Source organism: Vidua chalybeata, chromosome 7, assembly GCF_026979565.1.
Source record: "Vidua chalybeata isolate OUT-0048 chromosome 7, bVidCha1 merged haplotype, whole genome shotgun sequence".
NCBI classification, from domain to species: domain Eukaryota; kingdom Metazoa; phylum Chordata; class Aves; order Passeriformes; family Viduidae; genus Vidua; species Vidua chalybeata.
In genome coordinates, this window is record NC_071536.1 from 34,110,691 (window position 1) to 34,130,698 (window position 20,008).

At 36.3% G+C, this 20,008-nt stretch overlaps 1 protein-coding gene across 1 annotated transcript in view; it reads right to left on the reverse strand.

The window, feature by feature from the left end:
* Positions 1-20,008, reverse strand: part of LRP1B (LDL receptor related protein 1B) — a 632,825-nt gene that overhangs the window by 100,440 nt on the left and 512,377 nt on the right. Inside the window, exons 46-57 of the mRNA XM_053947419.1 lie at positions 19,878-20,006; positions 18,417-18,536; positions 16,790-16,903; positions 16,451-16,600; positions 13,849-13,971; positions 11,992-12,111; positions 9,181-9,309; positions 8,196-8,318; positions 7,216-7,356; positions 5,948-6,135; positions 4,333-4,516; positions 3,047-3,132 (exon numbers count right to left, since the gene is read on the reverse strand). Of these exons, the coding sequence (XP_053803394.1) occupies positions 3,047-3,132; positions 4,333-4,516; positions 5,948-6,135; positions 7,216-7,356; positions 8,196-8,318; positions 9,181-9,309; positions 11,992-12,111; positions 13,849-13,971; positions 16,451-16,600; positions 16,790-16,903; positions 18,417-18,536; positions 19,878-20,006 (1,607 nt within the window). The remainder of the gene's footprint in view (positions 1-3,046; positions 3,133-4,332; positions 4,517-5,947; positions 6,136-7,215; positions 7,357-8,195; positions 8,319-9,180; positions 9,310-11,991; positions 12,112-13,848; positions 13,972-16,450; positions 16,601-16,789; positions 16,904-18,416; positions 18,537-19,877; positions 20,007-20,008) is intronic.

Consider the following 20,008-nt stretch of genomic DNA (forward strand, 5'->3'; position numbering starts at 1 on the left):
CAAAATGGTGGTGGTGCAAAAAGGCATTATTGTTAATTCCTGAATGAGGAGGTTTTGATTTTTTTAGATGCTATATTATATAGGTACACTACATATATGTATTTATAGATGTGTGTGTGTGGATACACACAGACACAGAGGTGGTAGATACAAAAAGTGTGAAAGCTGGAGATCCAGCAGGCACCTGGGAATCTCCTGTGGCTCCAATTACAGAGCCAACACATTTTGAGAGAGAGTGGTGATTATATCTGAGGTAATCCAACACACTGGGAGGAGCAATCATACAATAATGGCCTTTCATCCCAAATGGCAGATAAGGAAGAAGGAGGTTGCATTCAGATGATGCCTCTTATTTCCTTATCTGCCCCATAACCTGCTGAATGTTCTGATATGTAGTGAAATCACAATTATTCTTAATATGCCAGTTGTTATCAATGAAATACGGAGCAGCAGTGAAAGGAACGGATGTGGTCTGTATTCCCTCTATAAATTCAAGGTCAGTTAATCAATTCCCTTATCAGCCCAATAGCATCCTGCTCTCAGGTAGATCAGCAGCCTCCCTGTTTAGTGTAACATTGCTGGGAAGGGCTGAACCACCCAGCTCCAAAGTAAACAACTAAGCACAACAACATTTAATCGTACGGAAACTGATACACGGCTTATCCGCCATCTACTGCCATGTAATTACTGTAAATCTACCTTTTGATCAAAATGTACAGGAAAAGAGTAGTTAGGCTGCACAAATCATCATGAAAAAAAGCCTGAAACGATCTAGGAAGACCACTCGTATTTTTCAAAAATATCATATACGTGCAGACACTTTTCACAAAACCAGCTGCCGCTCTGTCAGTCATAACTGGGCTGCAAAACACTGATCCTGTCTCTTTTCCCTTTTCCTCCTGTTAGTATAATTGCATCTACAGAGAAACCCCCACCAAAAATTCTTAACCAAGGAGACAACAGGTCAACAGACACAAAATATTATTTAATACAACTTCATAACATTCTATAAATCAAAGTCAGCAATTTGTAAAAAAAAAAAAAAAAAATGGCCTTATTGCTATATATTCCACAGCACTGTAAAAGTTTCCTAAGGATCAAAACTAATACAGAGAACTGACTGCCTGCACATCTTTGGTTTCAAGTGTTTTATTTTGGGTCAGTATAATTTCAATTTTTGCCAGAACATCAATTGCAGGTAAAGAATTCTATATGTCTGTAACAGAGTTTTCTGTCCAGACATAATTTCCTCTTTATCATATACATATCTCATTTAAGTCCTCCTAGCATTTTGTCATTTCACAAGAAATTTGCTTTTTAGAAAGAATAGGGAAGATTTCAAATGCCAACAGTAGCCTTAGTCTCTCATCATAAACCTGTGGATTTGTTTCTGTTACACACAGCACACAATATATCCTTGGCTGTGATTTGTGTTCCCTTGGTGCCCCACTTAAATACATGGAGATAAACATCACAAATAATGAGGAGGAAGATTATCTACTCTGCCTATTGAAACCCTGAGGATTTTGATGACTAGGAGTAAAGGAAATGGAAAGCAAAGACGATACATGACGCACAATTCAAACAGTTGTACTGTTTATGTGTATTTGGAAAAAAAAAAAAAAGAAAGAAAAAGAAAATAGAGGAAAAAGCTGGCACATAACTCAGAGAAGACTGAAGGAGCTCCTAATTTCAGCTCCTTTATTTGGAGTTTATATGAACAACTATTAGAATGGTAATCACAGACCAAATACACAGAGAGAAGGGTGGGTTTGCTCCTCTGCCAGAGCCACTCTGGTGTTTGCCATCACCTGGTAGATGTGCAGGAAAGAGCCAAATCCATCATGGCACTACAAGGACACAGGGATGTCCTTATGAGGGACACAGCCCCCCTGCTCTGCTGGTAAAGATCCCTCTTTGGCTTTCACATCAAATGCTGGCTTTGCAGGAGCAAACACCAGTGGGTTCAACAGCAGAGGTGTTTATCAGCCCAGTGAATGAATGGAACATGGAAAACATTTATTTTGTTCAATGGCTGGAGCTGCTTGGTCTCTAATGTCCATTGAATTCAGGACCATCTGTCAGCACCAACCACGAAGAAAATGTCCTGTGGCTCCCCTCTTTTCACAGGCATCTATGAACAGGTACACCAGCAAAAGAGGAGAGAGGCAGTGAGATGCAAATGAGAGGGAATCAGAAGGATTTCAGGAGAACAGACAGACTTTCACAATGTCTAAGCTTAAATAAAGGCAATGTTTCATTCAAGATGGTTAATTTCATAATTACTGTTGTGAAGACCTGAGCACCTCTCTTGTGACATTCAGGTGCACAGCATAGTCACACAAGAAGTTACAAATAGCCTAATGATATTGATGGGGAGTAGATAATTTCCTAGTCTTACTACAACTGATCCATTAGTATTCAAGGAAATCGATATTTTTATTAAAACATATTTTGGAAATCTAATCTGTGGCAAATAACTACACTTAGGTGAAGCACAGAAGGACAGCAGACTGCTAAAAATGGCAGCTCTGTATTTACTGGGTGACGTTCTATTTTTGCAGTTTTTCACTTTTTCTTTTCTCTGTTATTTTAGAGTAATTACTTTAAAAATTAGCTTTACACAAAGATAAGAGTTCACATTTTGTAATACCATAAATATTGGGACTGCCTGTCTGAAAATAGATTTAGATCATGACAGTAAGTGGCTCAAATAATACATGGCCAAATAAGTGGGAATTTTTGTTTGGTTTTTTTTTTTTAACTGAAATAGACAAATTGCACAAAACATATTGTGATGGAAGAGGATCACAAATAACATAATTTTAGTACATCAGAATGACTGACAAAACAACTGCCTGAGCTTTAATCATGTCAAATCCAGAAAAAAATAGTCAATTAGAGGTATTGTAATAACTCTGAAGGTAGTGCAGTTGTTCTGTGGTGCACACAATGCCAATTATAGGATGATGTTTCTGTCAGTTGCAAACTTTAGAAAAAAATAAAAGTATTGAGTTAAACTTAGAGCATGGTACTATGGTTATACCTGTTTCAACAAAGTGTAGTTGGATCCATCAGTGCTAATTTTTCTTATTTCATGATGATCAGCCAGAATTAAGAAAGGTTCCTCATCTAAACCCCGGGAGAAAGAATATATTAGACTAGCTTTTACGTTAATTTATGGAAAATCAGGAATACAATGCTGAAATACAGATGGCTTGAAAAATAAATGTTACATGCTCTGATCCATGTTATGGATGAAAGAAATATTTAAAACATTCAAATGCTCCAAGAAAGATCAATGATGCAGTATAAAAATGAACAAAGCAATCAATTAGTATATCTTTCAATGCAATTTAACTCTTTTGCCTTTGCAATATGGGAACCACACTGTATTTTATCCTAATTTAATGTAGAGATTAAATGGGAAATATATTTCATTCCATATGTTTTAATTTCAGCATTTCCTTTCAATTTAACACTGACTACTAATTATGGTTGCAAACCAAGCATGTTTTTGAGGTTTCATTAGTCTGAATGATACTTTGAGAAAGAAACAGCTACTCATAAAAACCTTGATTTTTTTGTAAGTTTGGACTGAAGCCAGATTTGACTTTGTGTAACCCTGGCTTTCTAGCTTATAAAAAATATTTACTTTCAGATACTCCGTCATGACATCACTGAAACATCTCTGACTGACACTGACATATATAATTCTAAAAATATTTTTTAAGGCTGTGTTTATTTTAGCTCTATTGAGAGACACCTCGACTAAAATTAAAAAAAAAAAAAAAGATCACCAGTGATAATTAAAAATGTATTAAAGGCTTTCTATCTACTGCTCTTGCACTCTAGAATGTAATGTGTTGTCCAGCCTATTCTGCTCCTGTACTGAACACATTTGCATGTTATAACAAAGTTTGTATTTTCTATTATTTTTTCCTGCTCCTCCTTTTCAATGAGGAAGTTTGATGTATATTCTAATATTCTAAAGGTGATGAAATCTTATTCTAACTGTGCTATTATCATCTGACTCAGAAGCAGAACTAAATGATGTATTTTAACTTTTCTAATAAAGTTAATTATTCACACTTTCATAAACCACTGTATCTATTTATTACAAATGAGCTGAGGAAAATACAGACTAAAAATATAACTTATTATTGCATTCAGACACAGTCACATTGCTATTTTATATTGAAAAAGTAGCAGATTCAAAGTAACTCTGTTTTTATCTTGCATATAAAGGCAACACAGACCTTGGGGCTAATTTTTTTTTCCACAAATTATTTGAATACAGCTGTGGATTATAAAAGCATTAAACAGTAATACCTGAAAGGGATTTGCAGCCATTTGGGTTATCAGGCTGTGTTTCATACCCTTCTGCACACAAGCATTTGTAGGTTCCATAAGTATTGATGCATTGCTGGCTACAGGGAAATCCAGATGAACATTCATCAATATCTACACACGTTTTGCCATCATCCTTCAGGAGGAATCCAGGCCAGCATTTGCACTAGGAAAGAAAACCAAATACATTCATTTTTAATTCTGTTTATCACCTGTGTGTACTTGCTTCTGAATATGTTAGCATCATAAACTTTTTATGCATCTCATTTTTTTTCAAGTAACATCTTAATTACTTTGCTGCTTGTATGGTTTACAGGAGGCATATCTAATTTTCTTTTCAAATATCCCTGATGTGATCCTACGCACCATTTCAAAAAAATCCAAACAAAACCCTGTAGAATGAGTAATTATTCTTTCTACTTTAACTGCAAAAAAAGTAAAGCACACCTTTTCAAAATTATAGAAAGGATTTTTTCTTGAAAATAATGATGAATGGACCTTTGGATGCCTTCATTTTCAATTATAGATCTGTTTTTTGGTGAGGATAGACAGTTTTTAACTATTTTCCCTGGAATCATTAATACCACCTAGCAATCTATGTAACCAACACAGGAATGTGAATGAGAACTCTTGAGGCCGATTAGGAGCTGGACGTGGACAATTCTTGTGGATCCCTTCTAACTCAGAATATTCTCTGATCCTGGCAAGTTTATCCCATGCAATGGGAAAGGTGCACAATACAACTGGGCAGAGGGGTTTTGAAAAAGAGGCATACATTTTATCTACTGAAGACTTCCTGTCATGTTCCCTCCTATATTCTCTATTTCTCTCTGCAGAGATCCAGGGCGTGCTTTCTCCACCACTTCAACAAGGTTTTTGCTGAACTCAACAGCTCTTGAGTCTCTGTCTCAACCCTCACACTTCCAGAGAGTTGAATACCTGCAGATCTAAGCCAAGCTGCACAGATTTTATTTAGTTCTCAGTGGGACAATATTCAGCTGAAAAGATGAAACTTTGGGAGTGCAGTTAGGGTTACTTCAGAGTTAAAACCCTGAAAAAAGTCTTTTTTCTATTTTTAGCTGCTATTTACAGGCTGCTGCAGGCCGTTCCTCTCTACTTGTCAAGGCCAAAGAGCAGATTCAAAAACCATCCTCACATGCAGACAATGAACAGTTTTATTCTGCTACTAAGGTGATATTACTTTATTTAAATATTTCTGTAAGAGTCTCTGTCTTGGGGAAAGAAAAAAAAAAAAAACAAAAAACTGGAGAAAACCACTATTTCTGCTGTTTGTTCCGATGTATTGTAAAATTTTTACTCATTGATTTTCAGTGCTCTGTATATACCAGTATGATTTGTGGTATTTAAAGCATTGAATGGTCTTTTCCATAGCTTTAAAAATATGTACATTTTTAAAATACAATTGGCAATTGTTTGCTTACAGGAAATGAAAATTTGAATGTTCTTATTTTGGCACTCAAGCTACTTCACTACAAAGAGATACCGCACAGTGGGGCTTTTTTATAATCATGCAATAGTTAAACACTTAAGAGCTAAAAACTCAAATTATATTAAACCATATTTTGCAATTATTCACCTTGTATCCAACAGGAAGGTCCTGACAATCTTGGGAACAGCCACTGACTTTCTTACTGAGGCACTCATTAATGTGGCAGCTTTTCTCATCAGACCCATCACTGCAATCTTCTTTGTTATCACAAACCTCACTTTGAGGAATGCACTTGCCATTTTTGCACATAAAAAAAGAGCTGTTACATGACTGCTCTGGAAAACAAAAAAGAACACACAACTTGGTGTCACCTCTTAGTATTTGGAATTAGTTTTCTCATGGATCAGATGCTGTGTGCATGCAAAAGGAAAAAATTGTGTAACAATTGAATGTTTATTATTTATTGATAGCTTTATAAAAACTTCTCACTTTTCAGTGTCTTTGAAGATTATTCCTCTACTGGAAAAATGAGTGAAGGCATCAACTTATTACTCCCTCCTACATATTTATTTTCCATTTATATAATGGAGAACCCTCTACATAATTGCTGCACAAAATACAGTTCTTGTTTCCAAAAGTTAAAAAAAAAAACCCATGAGTTCCACCCTCTATGGATGCTGAGGGGTTTAGGAACACAACTGGCCGAATTCCAATGTCTAATTCCTTTTCTAATGACCTACATTCAGCTCCTTCAAATAACAACTGGAACATTTAAATAAATATAAGGCAGGTGTGCTGCCTCACCTCACAGGAGATGAGTGTTTTCCATCAAAATTGGAATAAAGAACCAGGCTACAGTGCAATGAAATGCTAAGATCTAGACAGAAGAATTGGTCTTTCAGAAAGCCACAGAATAGAACAACAAATGTAGACCAGGACTAATTTCCCTCTCAAAAACCAGTCAGACCTCATCAAACTTATTAATGTAAGCAGAAATATCAATAAAATCAATAGCATTCCGTCAATAATTTACTAAAAAAATTAAGCAGTGTTTATTATTTATAGTGGGAGTAACTTTACATCTCTTTTTATATGAACTCCTTCTGTGTGATGAATATCTGAAACATAGTAACCGTTATAAGAGCAAACTTTGGAAATTACAATATTAATATTATCTTCTTTTAGTATCAACAGGAGTTATGCATTAAGGAAGTGTCTGCTATTTTATTCCATAGGAACTGGTGGCTTGGACTTTGTGAAGTTTAGGATGCTCAGAACACTTTCTCCTTGCAAGACATGAGCAAAATCACCATGAAGGCACTGGAAATTTAAGCTATGAGGTTTTTGCTGACTTAGAACTCTAAACCATCGCTCTCAAAAAAAGAAAGGTCACTCATGTTCAAAAAATTACAAACCTGAACTTTTGCACTTGGGGTTGATAGGTGCTTCATCAGAGTGGTCTGGGCAGTCAAAGTCCCCATCGCATTGCCACTGGGAATTCAGCAGGCAGCGCCCATCAGCACAGGTGAACTCCCCAGGACGACAGCGACGATACCCTAAAAAAACAGCAACCACTCACCTCATGTTTGCTCTCACAGCTTCAATAGAAAATTCTACATTATTGAAGCAACACAAAGAAAATTATTTTTTGCTCCGTTTTGGAGATGCAGAGTGTTGTGCTCATACACCAGCAAAAAGAGAAATCAAAATAAAGGAATCAGTAATATACAGATATTTTCTAGCTATTTGCTGTTATGTTTCTCATTTCTGGAGCAAACTTCAGAGTAAATAACCAATATAGATTGTAACAGCACAAAACCAGGCATGATAATCACCAAATTGTCATGTTGAAGGGGATATTTGCTCTGTATTTTCCATAAATATTATTTATATAGATTAATGTTTCTGAGTATGGCCCAGATACATTGAACAGACACTCAGAACATATAAGAAACCCTAAATTCATGTGAATGGTGAAAATTAAATATTCACATATGGTTATAGTTGATATAATTTAAATGCACTGATAATCATGACAGATGTGTTTGACTCTTTGATAGAAAAAAAAACATATATGGAGACAAAGACAAAAATACATATAATAAAGATAAACTTATTAAACAAGAAATTTTAGGACATACTTTTAAAATTCTCCCAAATATTATTAGCAATCAACTGTAAGACTCTACGGAAAATAATTTGTCACTCTAGTCCCAGATCCAAGTTAATTCCAAGCTGTATTAATTAATGCATAATTTAAAAGTAAGAATTAAAACAATTTTTAGAAAAGAAGAGCTTTCTTTTTCAATAATGCCTTAGAGAGGCAGACCCTGAAGAATACCTTACAGTTAGCAATGTGAAATTGTTTTATTTACTCTATTTTTGTTATACTTGCCACATTCCAGGGATTCATCTGATCCATCTCCACAGTCGTCATCGTGGTCACAAACAAACTGTTTGGGAATGCAGACTTTGTTATGGCACATGAAAGCATTCTCATCACAAGTGTTATTGGGAGCTAAAGAAAATGCAGCACATAAAAAAAAAAAAAGAAAGAAATTGTGAACAATCAGATAAACAGCCGATTTTCTTACACAAAGATGAAATGAGAAGTGAATTTCAGGGAATTCAATGGAAATAACCATAACTTCTTAGTCAGATAAGAAGCATCACACAATTCAATACCAGAAAAAAGCTACTCATCACAAAGAAAGCTACAGAAGTAAAGATAGCTAAAATCTTCTGTAATCCAAGAAAGAAAAGCTTCAGAAGTCGATGCTGTCTATGACTAAACTAAGGTCTGGCTCTGAAGAAAAGAATATTTGGGAAGAAGAGATGTCCTTAAATTGGTCTGCTCAAATGCTCTTTGAAGTCCACATTCAAAACACTCACAATATATAGAATATACTTATGTACAGTTTTTATATATTAATAAAAAAAAACCCTCCAATGAAACTATTACTGAACTCCTGACACTGTTCATGGAAATGTGTCTCAGGTAGTCTGGAAGTAACATCTTATAGGGCAAGAGATGTCAGGATCTGAACAATTAGCCAGAATAAACTGAAGACAGAACTTGCATCTCCCTTCTTGATGCACAACCTCCTTGACATGAGCAGCAGCATTTTCTTCAGGAAGAGCAATAAAACGTCAGAGTCACTGAAGTGCTGATTTTCACCAGTAAACACTGCAAAAAGCCTGTGTCGTGCCACACATCCTGATCTCCAGCTGGGCTGCCTCGGTGTGTGAGCCTGAGTAAAGCTGTGCAGGATCCTCTCCACGTGCTCACACGTGGGTCAGCACTCTTCACCAGCAAAGTGGACATGAAAATAACATGAAATAGCATGAGAATAATATTTTTTTTTGACATGCAAACCTACCACAGCCCGCTGTGGAGAGCTCATCACTTCCGTTGGGACAGTCGCGCTCCCCGTCACAGAGCCAGTGCTGGGGCACGCAGGCGTGGGAGCCCAAGCAGCTGAAGGTGTCTGCAGCACACGTCACTGAGCCTGGGGAGACAAAGCAAGGGAGCCCTCAGCACTGAACCATCCCAAATCCCCAGCTGGAATACCCTAGCCCATGTTTGTATGGTGACTGGTGATGATTAAAGGGATTTATTTTAACATCTCAGCAATTATTTCATTCTGCACATTATGATAAATCTACTGGCCAGGATCATTTTACAGTCAATTTTTCACAGAATTCACAGAATCACCGGGTTGGAAGAGACCTTCAAGATCATTGAGTCCAATCCAGCCCCAGCACCTCAACTAAACCCTGGCACCCAGTGCCACATCCAGTCTGTTTTAAACACAGCCAGGGATGGTGACTCCACCACCTCCCCGGGCAGCCATTCCAGAACTTTATCACTCTTTCCATAAAAAAACTTTTTCCTAATATCCAGCCTGTATTTCCCTTGGTGCAGCTTGAGACTGTGTCCTCTGGTTCTGTCAGTGCTGCCTGGGGAAAGAGCCCAACCCCACCTGAGCACAGCCACCTTTCAGGGAGTTCTAGAGTGATAAGGTCACTCTGAGTCTCCTTTTCTCCAGGCTAAACACCCCCATCTTTTGACCATCTGCTGTTTCTTCCATTCTTTTCATTCATTCAGTCTCTTAAATTTCTCATGCTTCATGGAAACTATCCAGCAGAATAACTTTTCCAACCAGTTTTGGTCAGTAACTTTGGCTGCATGTTTGGACTGACTGGACACAGGAACTGATCAAACCACGTGATCCCTGCATCACCAAACTCTGTGCCAGGAATCCAAAGGCACTCCAAACTTTTTTCCCACAGAGAAGAAAACAATGTGCACCAAGTACAACAGTAGTGGGAGTAAAAAATATCTGACAGCGCTGATCCAACTAACTCCACATATTATTTACCCAATTTTTTTTTTTGCTATTTTTTAGATAATATTATACCCTAGGGTTAAACTTCCTCAATTTGGAAGTAAATTTTTGTGCAATCCATCACTTTATGTATTCTCTTAGATAAGTTAAAAATTATTCACTAAAAAGGAGACAGTGCATTTTATACTAGTTTTAATTAGAATTTAATAAAATATTAATTTAAAAAATATTTTCTATCTTACTTATGCAAAAGAGGCAACTTCTGCTTAAACTCATTTGCCATTTTTTGATATTTCTGGAATTGAACTTCATGTTAAAAAAATACTGATTTTTCTAAGACTGAAAAATCTGAAGTCATTTTGATCTCTTTTCTCCTTTCAATTGAGATCTGACTACTGTTCCTAAGAAGAAATACAGCCTTAACTCTCCCTTCATCATACCCAGTGCAGATTTTTCCCTCTTTGAGAGAAGTTAAGTGTCCTAAATAATTAATATTTTGTCATATTTGAACAGTATAAGTTCTTCCTCCACCCCTTTCATTTGCTGGTATTTCTACATCTTTGATTAAGCAACTACTTCAACAAACCAGATTTTTTCTCTGTCTAACACTTCCAGTTATCAACAATATTTTTACTGTGATTACACACTGGCAATATGGAATAAATATTGTTTGTTGAATGGACTTTAAGTAAAAGGATTTTTGAAAAGGAACATATCTTTAAATGGTAAAAGCTGAAATTTTAAAAAGAAACTTAAAATACAGAGAACAACGGAACCGATGTATAAGTATCACCAAATTGCGACAGCATGATTTGACACAATGTGATTTTCTTTGGAAAAGAATTTAATAACACATTTCCAGTCCATTGAGCCCTAGAATAAACACAAAATTTTCAATTCCTTATGTACCTTGAAGAGTTTGGGAATTTGAGAGGAGTATCATCCAGTATATGCTTATGGCATAGAAAACTTTAGAGGGAATAAAAGAAAGAGCTAGGAAAAAAACATAAAAAAAAAAAAAAAAAAAAAAAAAACAACCTAAAACAAAAATACAATAACTTTAGGGTCTTTGAGCACCTGGCACTCAAATGTAAAACTCAAATGGGCTTTTATATCAAGGATAGGAAGTGGAGAACAGGCTGGCTGCCCTTTTACCCAGCTGGTTTGCCATTCATAACTTTACTGATAGTGATGCCTTAAGTTTCAGCTTTCATATTTTTCAGATTCTGTACTGCCTTAGTGTGTGACTCTGAACTTCATATAAAGTGTTAGTAAGTTCTCTTCACAGCTTAGTTAGACAAAATTATCCTTTTCCAGCCTGAGAACCAAGGACAGCATTGCAGCTTCAGGCCCCAAAAGTGTAAACACCAGCAAATTGAGGAGAGCAAACTGGGAGGATGGGACTGCATAACCTGCAGCTGTAATTGGACAATTGACCTCAATGTGCAAATGGACCAAATCTTATAAAAGTGTGACAACTCGTGACTGGTCATTCATTTTTGTGACCATTTTGGGTCCATCTTGGGCAGAGCCATGGCTGGGCTCTTGCACTGCCCAAGGTGTATCCTTTGAAGGCCTTTTAATAAATACCTACTTCATTCTTTTAACTCTGTCCAACCTCTGCTCCAGGTCAGCCTCTTTAGGCATCAAGAGAATTACATAAATCATACAGTTCCCATAAAAATTAACCTATCTGCTGGTTGGAGGGGGCTGAGGGAGGAGATCCCTCACAACCTTTGGAGACTCTGCTCTTGTTCCCTTCCCAGCCTCTGCTTTGGAACATGTGATCACCCTCATTAAGCATGATCTGACCCAACCCAGAACTGAAAAGATCCAACTCACCACAGATGGCATCGCTCTCATCTAAACCATCTCCGCAGTCGTCCTCACCGTCGCAGGTCCACTGCTTGGAGATGCACTTGTTTGCAGAGCAAGCAAACTGATTCCAGGAGCAGGACGAATCTGGGGATGACACCAGGCCCTGCATTTGTTAGGTTCACAACATCACTGCATTCCGTGCTGTTTCAAGCACAGTTTAAGGCTTTTTGCACTGCTCCTTTCTCTCCTCCCACTTGCCATGTATTAAAACACTCCAACTCTGTGCAATCCCAGTCTTGTTATTCATCATATTATCAGTTTGTCAAGGGTTTGCATTCACCAACACATTTTCAAAAATAAACAGTGACACATTCCAAAAGACATTCCAATATTTTCAAATATTTTGTAAGTGGGATGAGGATAAACACTTTTAAAAAACTGAAGCCTAGTTTGCTTATTTAACAGATGCTACAAGTACAGTGAACTGCTTTATTTGAGTAGTAGGACAGCGAGGTCACAGTTCAAATTTTCCAACCCAGCCTTCCTCCTATATTCTAGACATTAATATGATATTTTCTAAGGATGGAGTTCTTTTTTCTCACAAGAAAAAATTCTGTGTGTTTGCTTTATGCCATTTACACCTTTCTATACATTGAAAATAATAGCGTCTACATTTCAAAATCAGACTGCAAATTTGTCCTAAATCAACTCTATTCTTTCCTGAAAAATTCAGGTCTTGTATTTTTCCCAGGGTTCTTTCTTTAAGAATAAATCTTATTTTGTTGCAACTGATTTTGATGACAACAAATTTTAATATTAACATTAAAAAGAATTTTAGGTAAGAAATCTGAATTTAAAGGAGAGCATTGTAACAGGTATCTCAAAATGGGCAAGAGCAATTAATAGGGGAAGAAGCATTGACTTAAGCCCCTTCCCTTTTGCCCACAAAAATCAGCTAATTCAGTTTGCAGTATTGTACACAAGTGTATAACACCTGGAAATATAAACACCAAGTTAAGCTTGAGAAATGTGGCCAACAGAAAAGATTCTGATTGCTACAGTGCACAGCACTTCCTAATTTCAAAGTTATGAGATTAAAATATACAATGTAAACTGCAAATTAAATATGGAAGCATGTCAGTGGGAACTGGGTCATGAAGAGAGTAATTTAAAATGTTCAGTCATGGTAAGTAAAGAAAAAAAAAACACAAAAAAACCTGAAAAAAAAACCAAAATTCAGGTTTTATTTAAAAAGGGAATAGAAAAATTTGACACTGCTTTCTGGTACAATTTCAATACAAAAATAATCCATTCAGGTAATTCATGCAAATTGAAAAGACCAGCTCTCACTAGGAGTAAAACCAACCTGCTTTGTGTATCAATTAGTTAAAATTTAAGAATCTGAAAAGATCTGAGACACAACAGACCCTTAACCCACTACACAGTTCATGCTGTATTTTATTTACATCACTTTTGTCCTTACTTTAAACAATTATATCTGTATAGTCTCTGATGTAAAGCAATGCCTTCTTTGAGGTTTGGGTATTTCCTGCTGGGGTCCAGATACTGATTCAAATTCAGCATATCTGTAAAACTCTTCTAATTAGAAGTTGTGAAGAATTAGTGGAATTGTTAAATATTAAAGTAATAGAAAACCCTATATAAAAATATATCCTTAAGAGAAAAAAGAAAATTAAAGGGCTTTCATTCTGGCATGAAATAGAATTTAAGGTATTGGTAGTATGAAATATTACAGTTGAATCTTAAAACGCAGCATTAAAGACATTTTTATAGAATCTCTGAGATATGAATGCAGACTTCTTTGTTTCCAAAGTGCATTAGTGACTAGAGAAATAAATACAAATAAGACAAAATGCTCACCACAGTGCAATTCATCTACTCCGTCCTCACAGTCTTTCTGCCCATCACAAAGCCAGGTGGTCAGAATACATCTTCCACTAGGACAACCAAAATAATTTTCTTCACATGTGGGTTTGTTTTGAACTGTGATAAAATAAAGAATGTAATGTAAAATGGTCTCTACTAGTATGATTAGGAGCCTAATACATTTCTGCTAAATTTCTGAATACTGATGGACAAAGTGTTTATGTCTAAAAATGGAAAAAAAATAATTTGTGATCATAAAAAAAAAAGTGATAGATAAGTAGTTTAGTGAGCTGAAATACTTATTTTTTATATTTTTAGAGAAGAATCAGAGCACAGCTTCAAACTAAATCGAAAAGCCTAGAGAGGAAAGTAGTTCAGTTTACAGGTTTTGAGGTCAGGCAGGTCAGCATTCTTGTTGTTTTACACCAGCTGAAGAAATTGCCCTTCTGAACTTTCTGCTGTCATTTACAAGATAATCTAATTGTGACAGTATTTTTGTCACTGGGAGAAGCCACAGATCTCATGCATGCACTGACTAACAGGAGCTACACCAGTGATGCTGGAGCCAGAGGTTTAGATTTGGTCAGAAATTAAAAAGTTCTCCCCTGTCTTTTTAATTTTGTTGAGATAGAAAGTAATTTAAAATTTGACTTTTATGAATGATTAAGAACCCAGGTGTGAGGAAAGAAAACATGCCACATGTAGAGTTCCATGATGCAAGCAGAAATATTAGTCTAATAACAGCTTATTTTCAAAATCTTAAGCAAGGTCCTGGGAAAACCCAGGATGGAATTCCAAGCACTGGAGACCACTGAAACTCTCTGCCATGATTTTCATTATTCTCTCAGTGCACTGGATTTTTTTTCAGCCTCATCTCTTTTGAAAGGAAAGGTAAAGTAAACATTTATGGCTTCTACAGCTGTATGAATGAAAAAAAACCAAAATAACTAAAGAAAGAAGTGGAACATCTGTGATGACTTGGTAGATATTAAGGATTCCCTAAGCATAGCTACCTTCCATGAATATTTTGCTGTAATTTTCTGTAAGAACAGTGACACTGAACCAAACTGCTAATGGGAATTGCAATATTCATAACAGAAACAACACTCAAAAACTTAATGTGCCAGAGCTGGTCAGTTTTGAATGAAATGGCAAAGGAAATCACATGTAGGCTGAGTGGGAATGGTATTGCTTCCAAGTAAAGGGAGGAATGATCCAGGCAATTAGTCACACATTAAAATGATGGAACATTTTGGCACGCATTTGGAATTCAGAGAGAAGTAATACAAATAAATGGACAATGGAATAAAATGCACATTAGTGTACTTATGCAACATTAGTTTACAGAAGCTGTAGCACACTGCTCTCAACATTTTCCGTGGTATGGAAAAAAAACCCTTTCTTTGTCTAAAAATACAGCAAAAATTAAGCTATTTTGACCTTAAAGAAAATAAATTCTACATAATTAAGAGAAAATCTAGAGAATGTAGAGAATAGAATGGAAACTCTAAGTTAATATGCATCTATTTTATAGGATGGAAGTTCTTAATGACAGGTTGGCTGTCAGTACTGCTGAAGTCTCAGATTCCTCTGGATCCTGGTAATATTTTTGTCAATAAATTTGGCACAATAAATATGAGAATTCTAACAGAGCCTTTTGCTGACACAATAGGATTATCACATAGAAAAGATAACATTAAATGGAAAGAATAAGATTATGTCCACTACTATGCAAAAGTTTGATGGCATCGAATAACGTAAATTAGCAGTTTTAATTTTACAAATGAATAAAATTTATTATGTAGTTAATATTTACTTTTATTTAACACTAATTCTTAGAGGAAGGAGAGTTACTGGTCAACAGGAGGTTCATTTCCCTCTAGAATTAATTAATTATAAAAAGAAATAGAAATTTAAAAAGTTTTCATGTTGTACTTAGTATTATCAAACTCAAATGAGGGGTTCTGGATAAAAATGGAGCAAACACAGAAATGCCCTCCTTCATTAGTTAAGAATTTAATTTATGACTAATTCATTGGTTACATTAAATAGAACCCCAGTCCTGTGTCTGGGGCTCAAGTTGTCATGATCCCTTTCTCCTGGCTGCTATCACAAAAGCAATAACCCTGGATTCTACCCTTGCAGCCTATTCCAACAAATAAAAGAGAAAGTAAAACAAGTCAGCATGAAAAGAAATACCACCCACTAAAGCAGTAGCTAATAAAAGTTCCTGAGTGGTTATGTTGATGCTTGATGAGCTTGACATTTTAATGACTCATGTTTTACTCAAATAAAAATGATAAATGGCAGGCCTAACCTGGAGGAAACAGAAAGCTAGACATTACAGTTTGCTTCAGAAAAAAAAAGTCAGTATTCATTGTAATAATTTGCATAATCCCAGGAAACACAAAATAAAGGTGAATAAACTGCATTCAACATTGTAATAATCTCCATGGTAAATAAATCAGTATTGACCAAATAAACATTTTGCAACACCATGAGAAACTCTCCCTCCCCATACAGGACATTTTATCTTTGTTTAAGAGGTAAATTAATGTTTTGAGTTTGGTTTTTTAAATTTTTTTTTTACAGTTACCTGGGCATTTTAATTCATCTGTATAATCTCCGCAGTCATTAGACCCATCACAAATCCATTCTGGCAGTATACAGAGGGAAGTTGAATTACAGCTGATAAATCCTGAAGATTTTATCCCAAGTTTATAGAAGTAAGCACAGTTTGTATTATCTGGAAAGAGACAGAAAATTACCACACACCTAACAGAGCCTGAGAGCCTCAACATTTAATTTTCACGTTGGTCTCGAGGAGCCCATGCAGGTGTTGGAATCCCAAGCAGCAACACCCAGGAATGAACTGCTCCATAACAAGGGATAATCAGGGAGCAGCTGCTGGGAGGCAGCACAAACACAAACTCACTGCAGTTCTTTTCATCCGAGGCATCTGCACAGTCAATGATCTGGTTGCACTGCGCCGATTTCCCGACGCAAACCCCATCTGCGCAGCGGAATTCTGCCGGGGCGCACGCCGAGTCTGCAACATATGGTTATAAAGGATGTAAATTTGTGTGCTAAACACACTCTTCAGATGCACATCAGACACATGATGATGCTTAAGCCTTCTGCCTTTCAGAATGAGGCATTCAGAACACACTGTACCTTCCAGCAGACATATGATTTGGAGTTCATTACACCTTCTAAGTTGCTAATTTTTTTAATTTATTTTTTTCAGCCTAAGAGTGTCTCTAGGTAATTCAATTCATTTTGGGATTATCAATTGTCCTGGTTTTGCACAATTGCAGATTTCCCTTGGTGGCAGCCATTTGTGAAAAAATTGTGAGTGACAAGAGAACTGTTTTTTTTTTTCTTGTGGAGAAGTCTCCAGAATGTTAATAAGAGGGACTTCTTTCCCTAAGTGAACTGAAGAAAGACTTTTCTAGAAGTGGTAAACTTACTGAAATTTTAGGTTTTGTTTCTTTACATTGCCAGTGGGAAAGAAAAAGTTGTGGGGGGAGGAGAATTGCTCTAAAGGTTTTGTTCTGATTCTTATTACTCTTTTAGTTACCGTTAGTAAATTTTTCTTTATAACCTTTTAAAGTTTTGAGCCTGCTTTGCCTTTCTCCTAATCCTACCTCACAGCAGGAAGTGAATGCATTGGTGATTGGCCAGCACTGAACCCACCACACTCATTGGAAATCTCAAAATTGGCAAAATCTCAAATTAGGGAACCAAAACCACTACATGAAATTGGTGTTTCCTCCTGGTTTCGAACTGAAACTGCCACATCATCATTTGAGGGAGGAAGAAGCATTTTCAGGATCATCTGTGAATCTCTCTCTCTCAGATTTATTTCTTGTAAGACCAGTTTGGAGTTCTTGCCTATATGTTTTTCCCTCCACTTATATTTAGATAAATGATTAAAAATAATTTGGTGCCTTCAAAAAATGCTTGTTACTACAGCTATTCAGCTTTTAGTTATAAATCTCGTGGAATAATATCCCTGCCAACCTTTCTGAATTGTAACTAAGGATTTGTGTGGTCTGCTTGCTGGTCTATATGCATTGGCTGTTGCACAGATATAAATATTCATGTTAAAAGATATAAATCAAAAAACAATTCTGATATGAAGAGGAGAACAATTCTTGGAAGCTTTGCAAAGGCCACGGACACTGCCATGCATCTGAGAAGCAGAGAAATAGAGCATTTGCTGCTTCAGAGAAGAAGCACATGCAGAGAAATCACCATCTTTCAATCTGTCTGCAGTACAGTTACTCTCTCATTACTTCACAGAAGATACAGCACCTGTATTTTATATTTTATACATATAAAACATAAAATATTATATGCATAATGCACATGTATATGTTATATTTTATAGCCAAAACCACTCTCCTTCTAGAAGACTGTAGGTGCAAACCAAAATCAGCCTTTGCATCAATCCCATCATATGACTAAATCACACATTATTTTCCAGCTACTCCTATTTGCATAATGAGTATTTACAAAGCAATATTCCAAAATCGCCTTGGAAATAAAATGCCATTTACCTTTGCAGTCAAATTCATCAGAGTTGTCACCACAGTCATTGGCACCATCACAGACTTTGTCACTGGGAACACAGCGGCGATTGGAGCACGGCTTGAAGCCCTTCCGACAGCCTCTGTTTTCTGGGAAGTTAAATACAAGCTCATGATTGGATTGACACCTCACGAAAACAGCCTTACCCTCAATCCAAACAAATGTTCCAGAACAATATTTTAATTGATGATGCATTCCAAGCTACAAGAAAAAAAACTTCAGAAATTGTTCATCTATTCTGCAGCATAACTTGGACTGATAAAGGGATAAAGAGCAATAAATAAAAGCATGATGAGAAAGAATGACCAAAAAAAAGAAAAAAAGAAAAAGGGTGGCCTAATTCCCAGCTTTCATTACCTTGGTAAAAATGCCCATGTACCTAAAATGCACTTGTTTTGACACGCTTGTTTGGGGAGACTGTTTGCATGTGGCATCACAAAGAATGAAGTATACCAAATTTGGCCTAAACCAAAACAGGAATAAATGGAGAAAAAAACAATAACAAATATTAGCAGAGAGGTTTCTGGATTTATGAGCACCAATACCAACAGCGTTCTGCTCAAGAACATTATTGAAGACTGTATGAATTTTACATATAATGATATGTTTGAAAATTCAGGACTGATTTACTGAAGCCCTAATTATTGCAGAAGTCACAATAATAATGTTCACTGCATTAGTTAATCAAAATAATGAGTCCAGGACTCTGTTCTTTATCAGATTCAGAAAGCAACACCCTGTATATGACCTAGTGCATGAAAGGACTCCAGTTCTTTCAGGTTTTTTCTCCAATGTGTAGAAAAATATTTGGTACAGTTGATTTAAATGAGGCAAGGTGTTCACTGCCACACTGTGACCTTCATAAATTATGTGGCAAATACATGGAAAGACAAATTGTTGGTTCTCAGAATCACAGAAGCATGGAATGGGTTTGAAGGTACCTTAAAAATCATCTCCTTCCACCCCACTCCACACCTTTTACTATCCCAGGCTGCTCCAAGCCCTGTCCAATTTGGCTTTGGACACTTCTGGGGATGGGGCAGCCACAGCTGCTCTGGGTAACAAATGTTGTATTTATCAATCTATAAATTTAATAACTAGCACTTATATATTTTACATTACTGTACAATAAGGAATATTCCATCTTTAAAAAAGCAGTTAGCCATGTTTTTCTTTATTTTTGTTCTAGACAGAAACATGAGAACATTTGAGATGCTTTTTATTAAATATGTCAGTTGATACATGAAGTTTGGAAGAAAAAAATATTTTCAGGTAATTTTTTCCATGTCATGTCAAGGTTTTCTTAATGTGTGTTGGCATTTTCTTCCTGGCCATCTTGGCCGAGCAGTTGGTGTGAATAAGAGGAAGCAATCTAAGCATGTATAACACCAAAATGACAACAGGAAGGTGAAAGATCTGGAAATACTCACCACAGTAGAAAAGTTTCTCATCAGACTTGTCCTTACAGTGAGCAATGCCATCGCAGGTCAGCTGATAATCAATGCATTCACCGTTCCCACATTCAAACTCTGAATAGATGTTGCAAGTAGAATTTTTACCT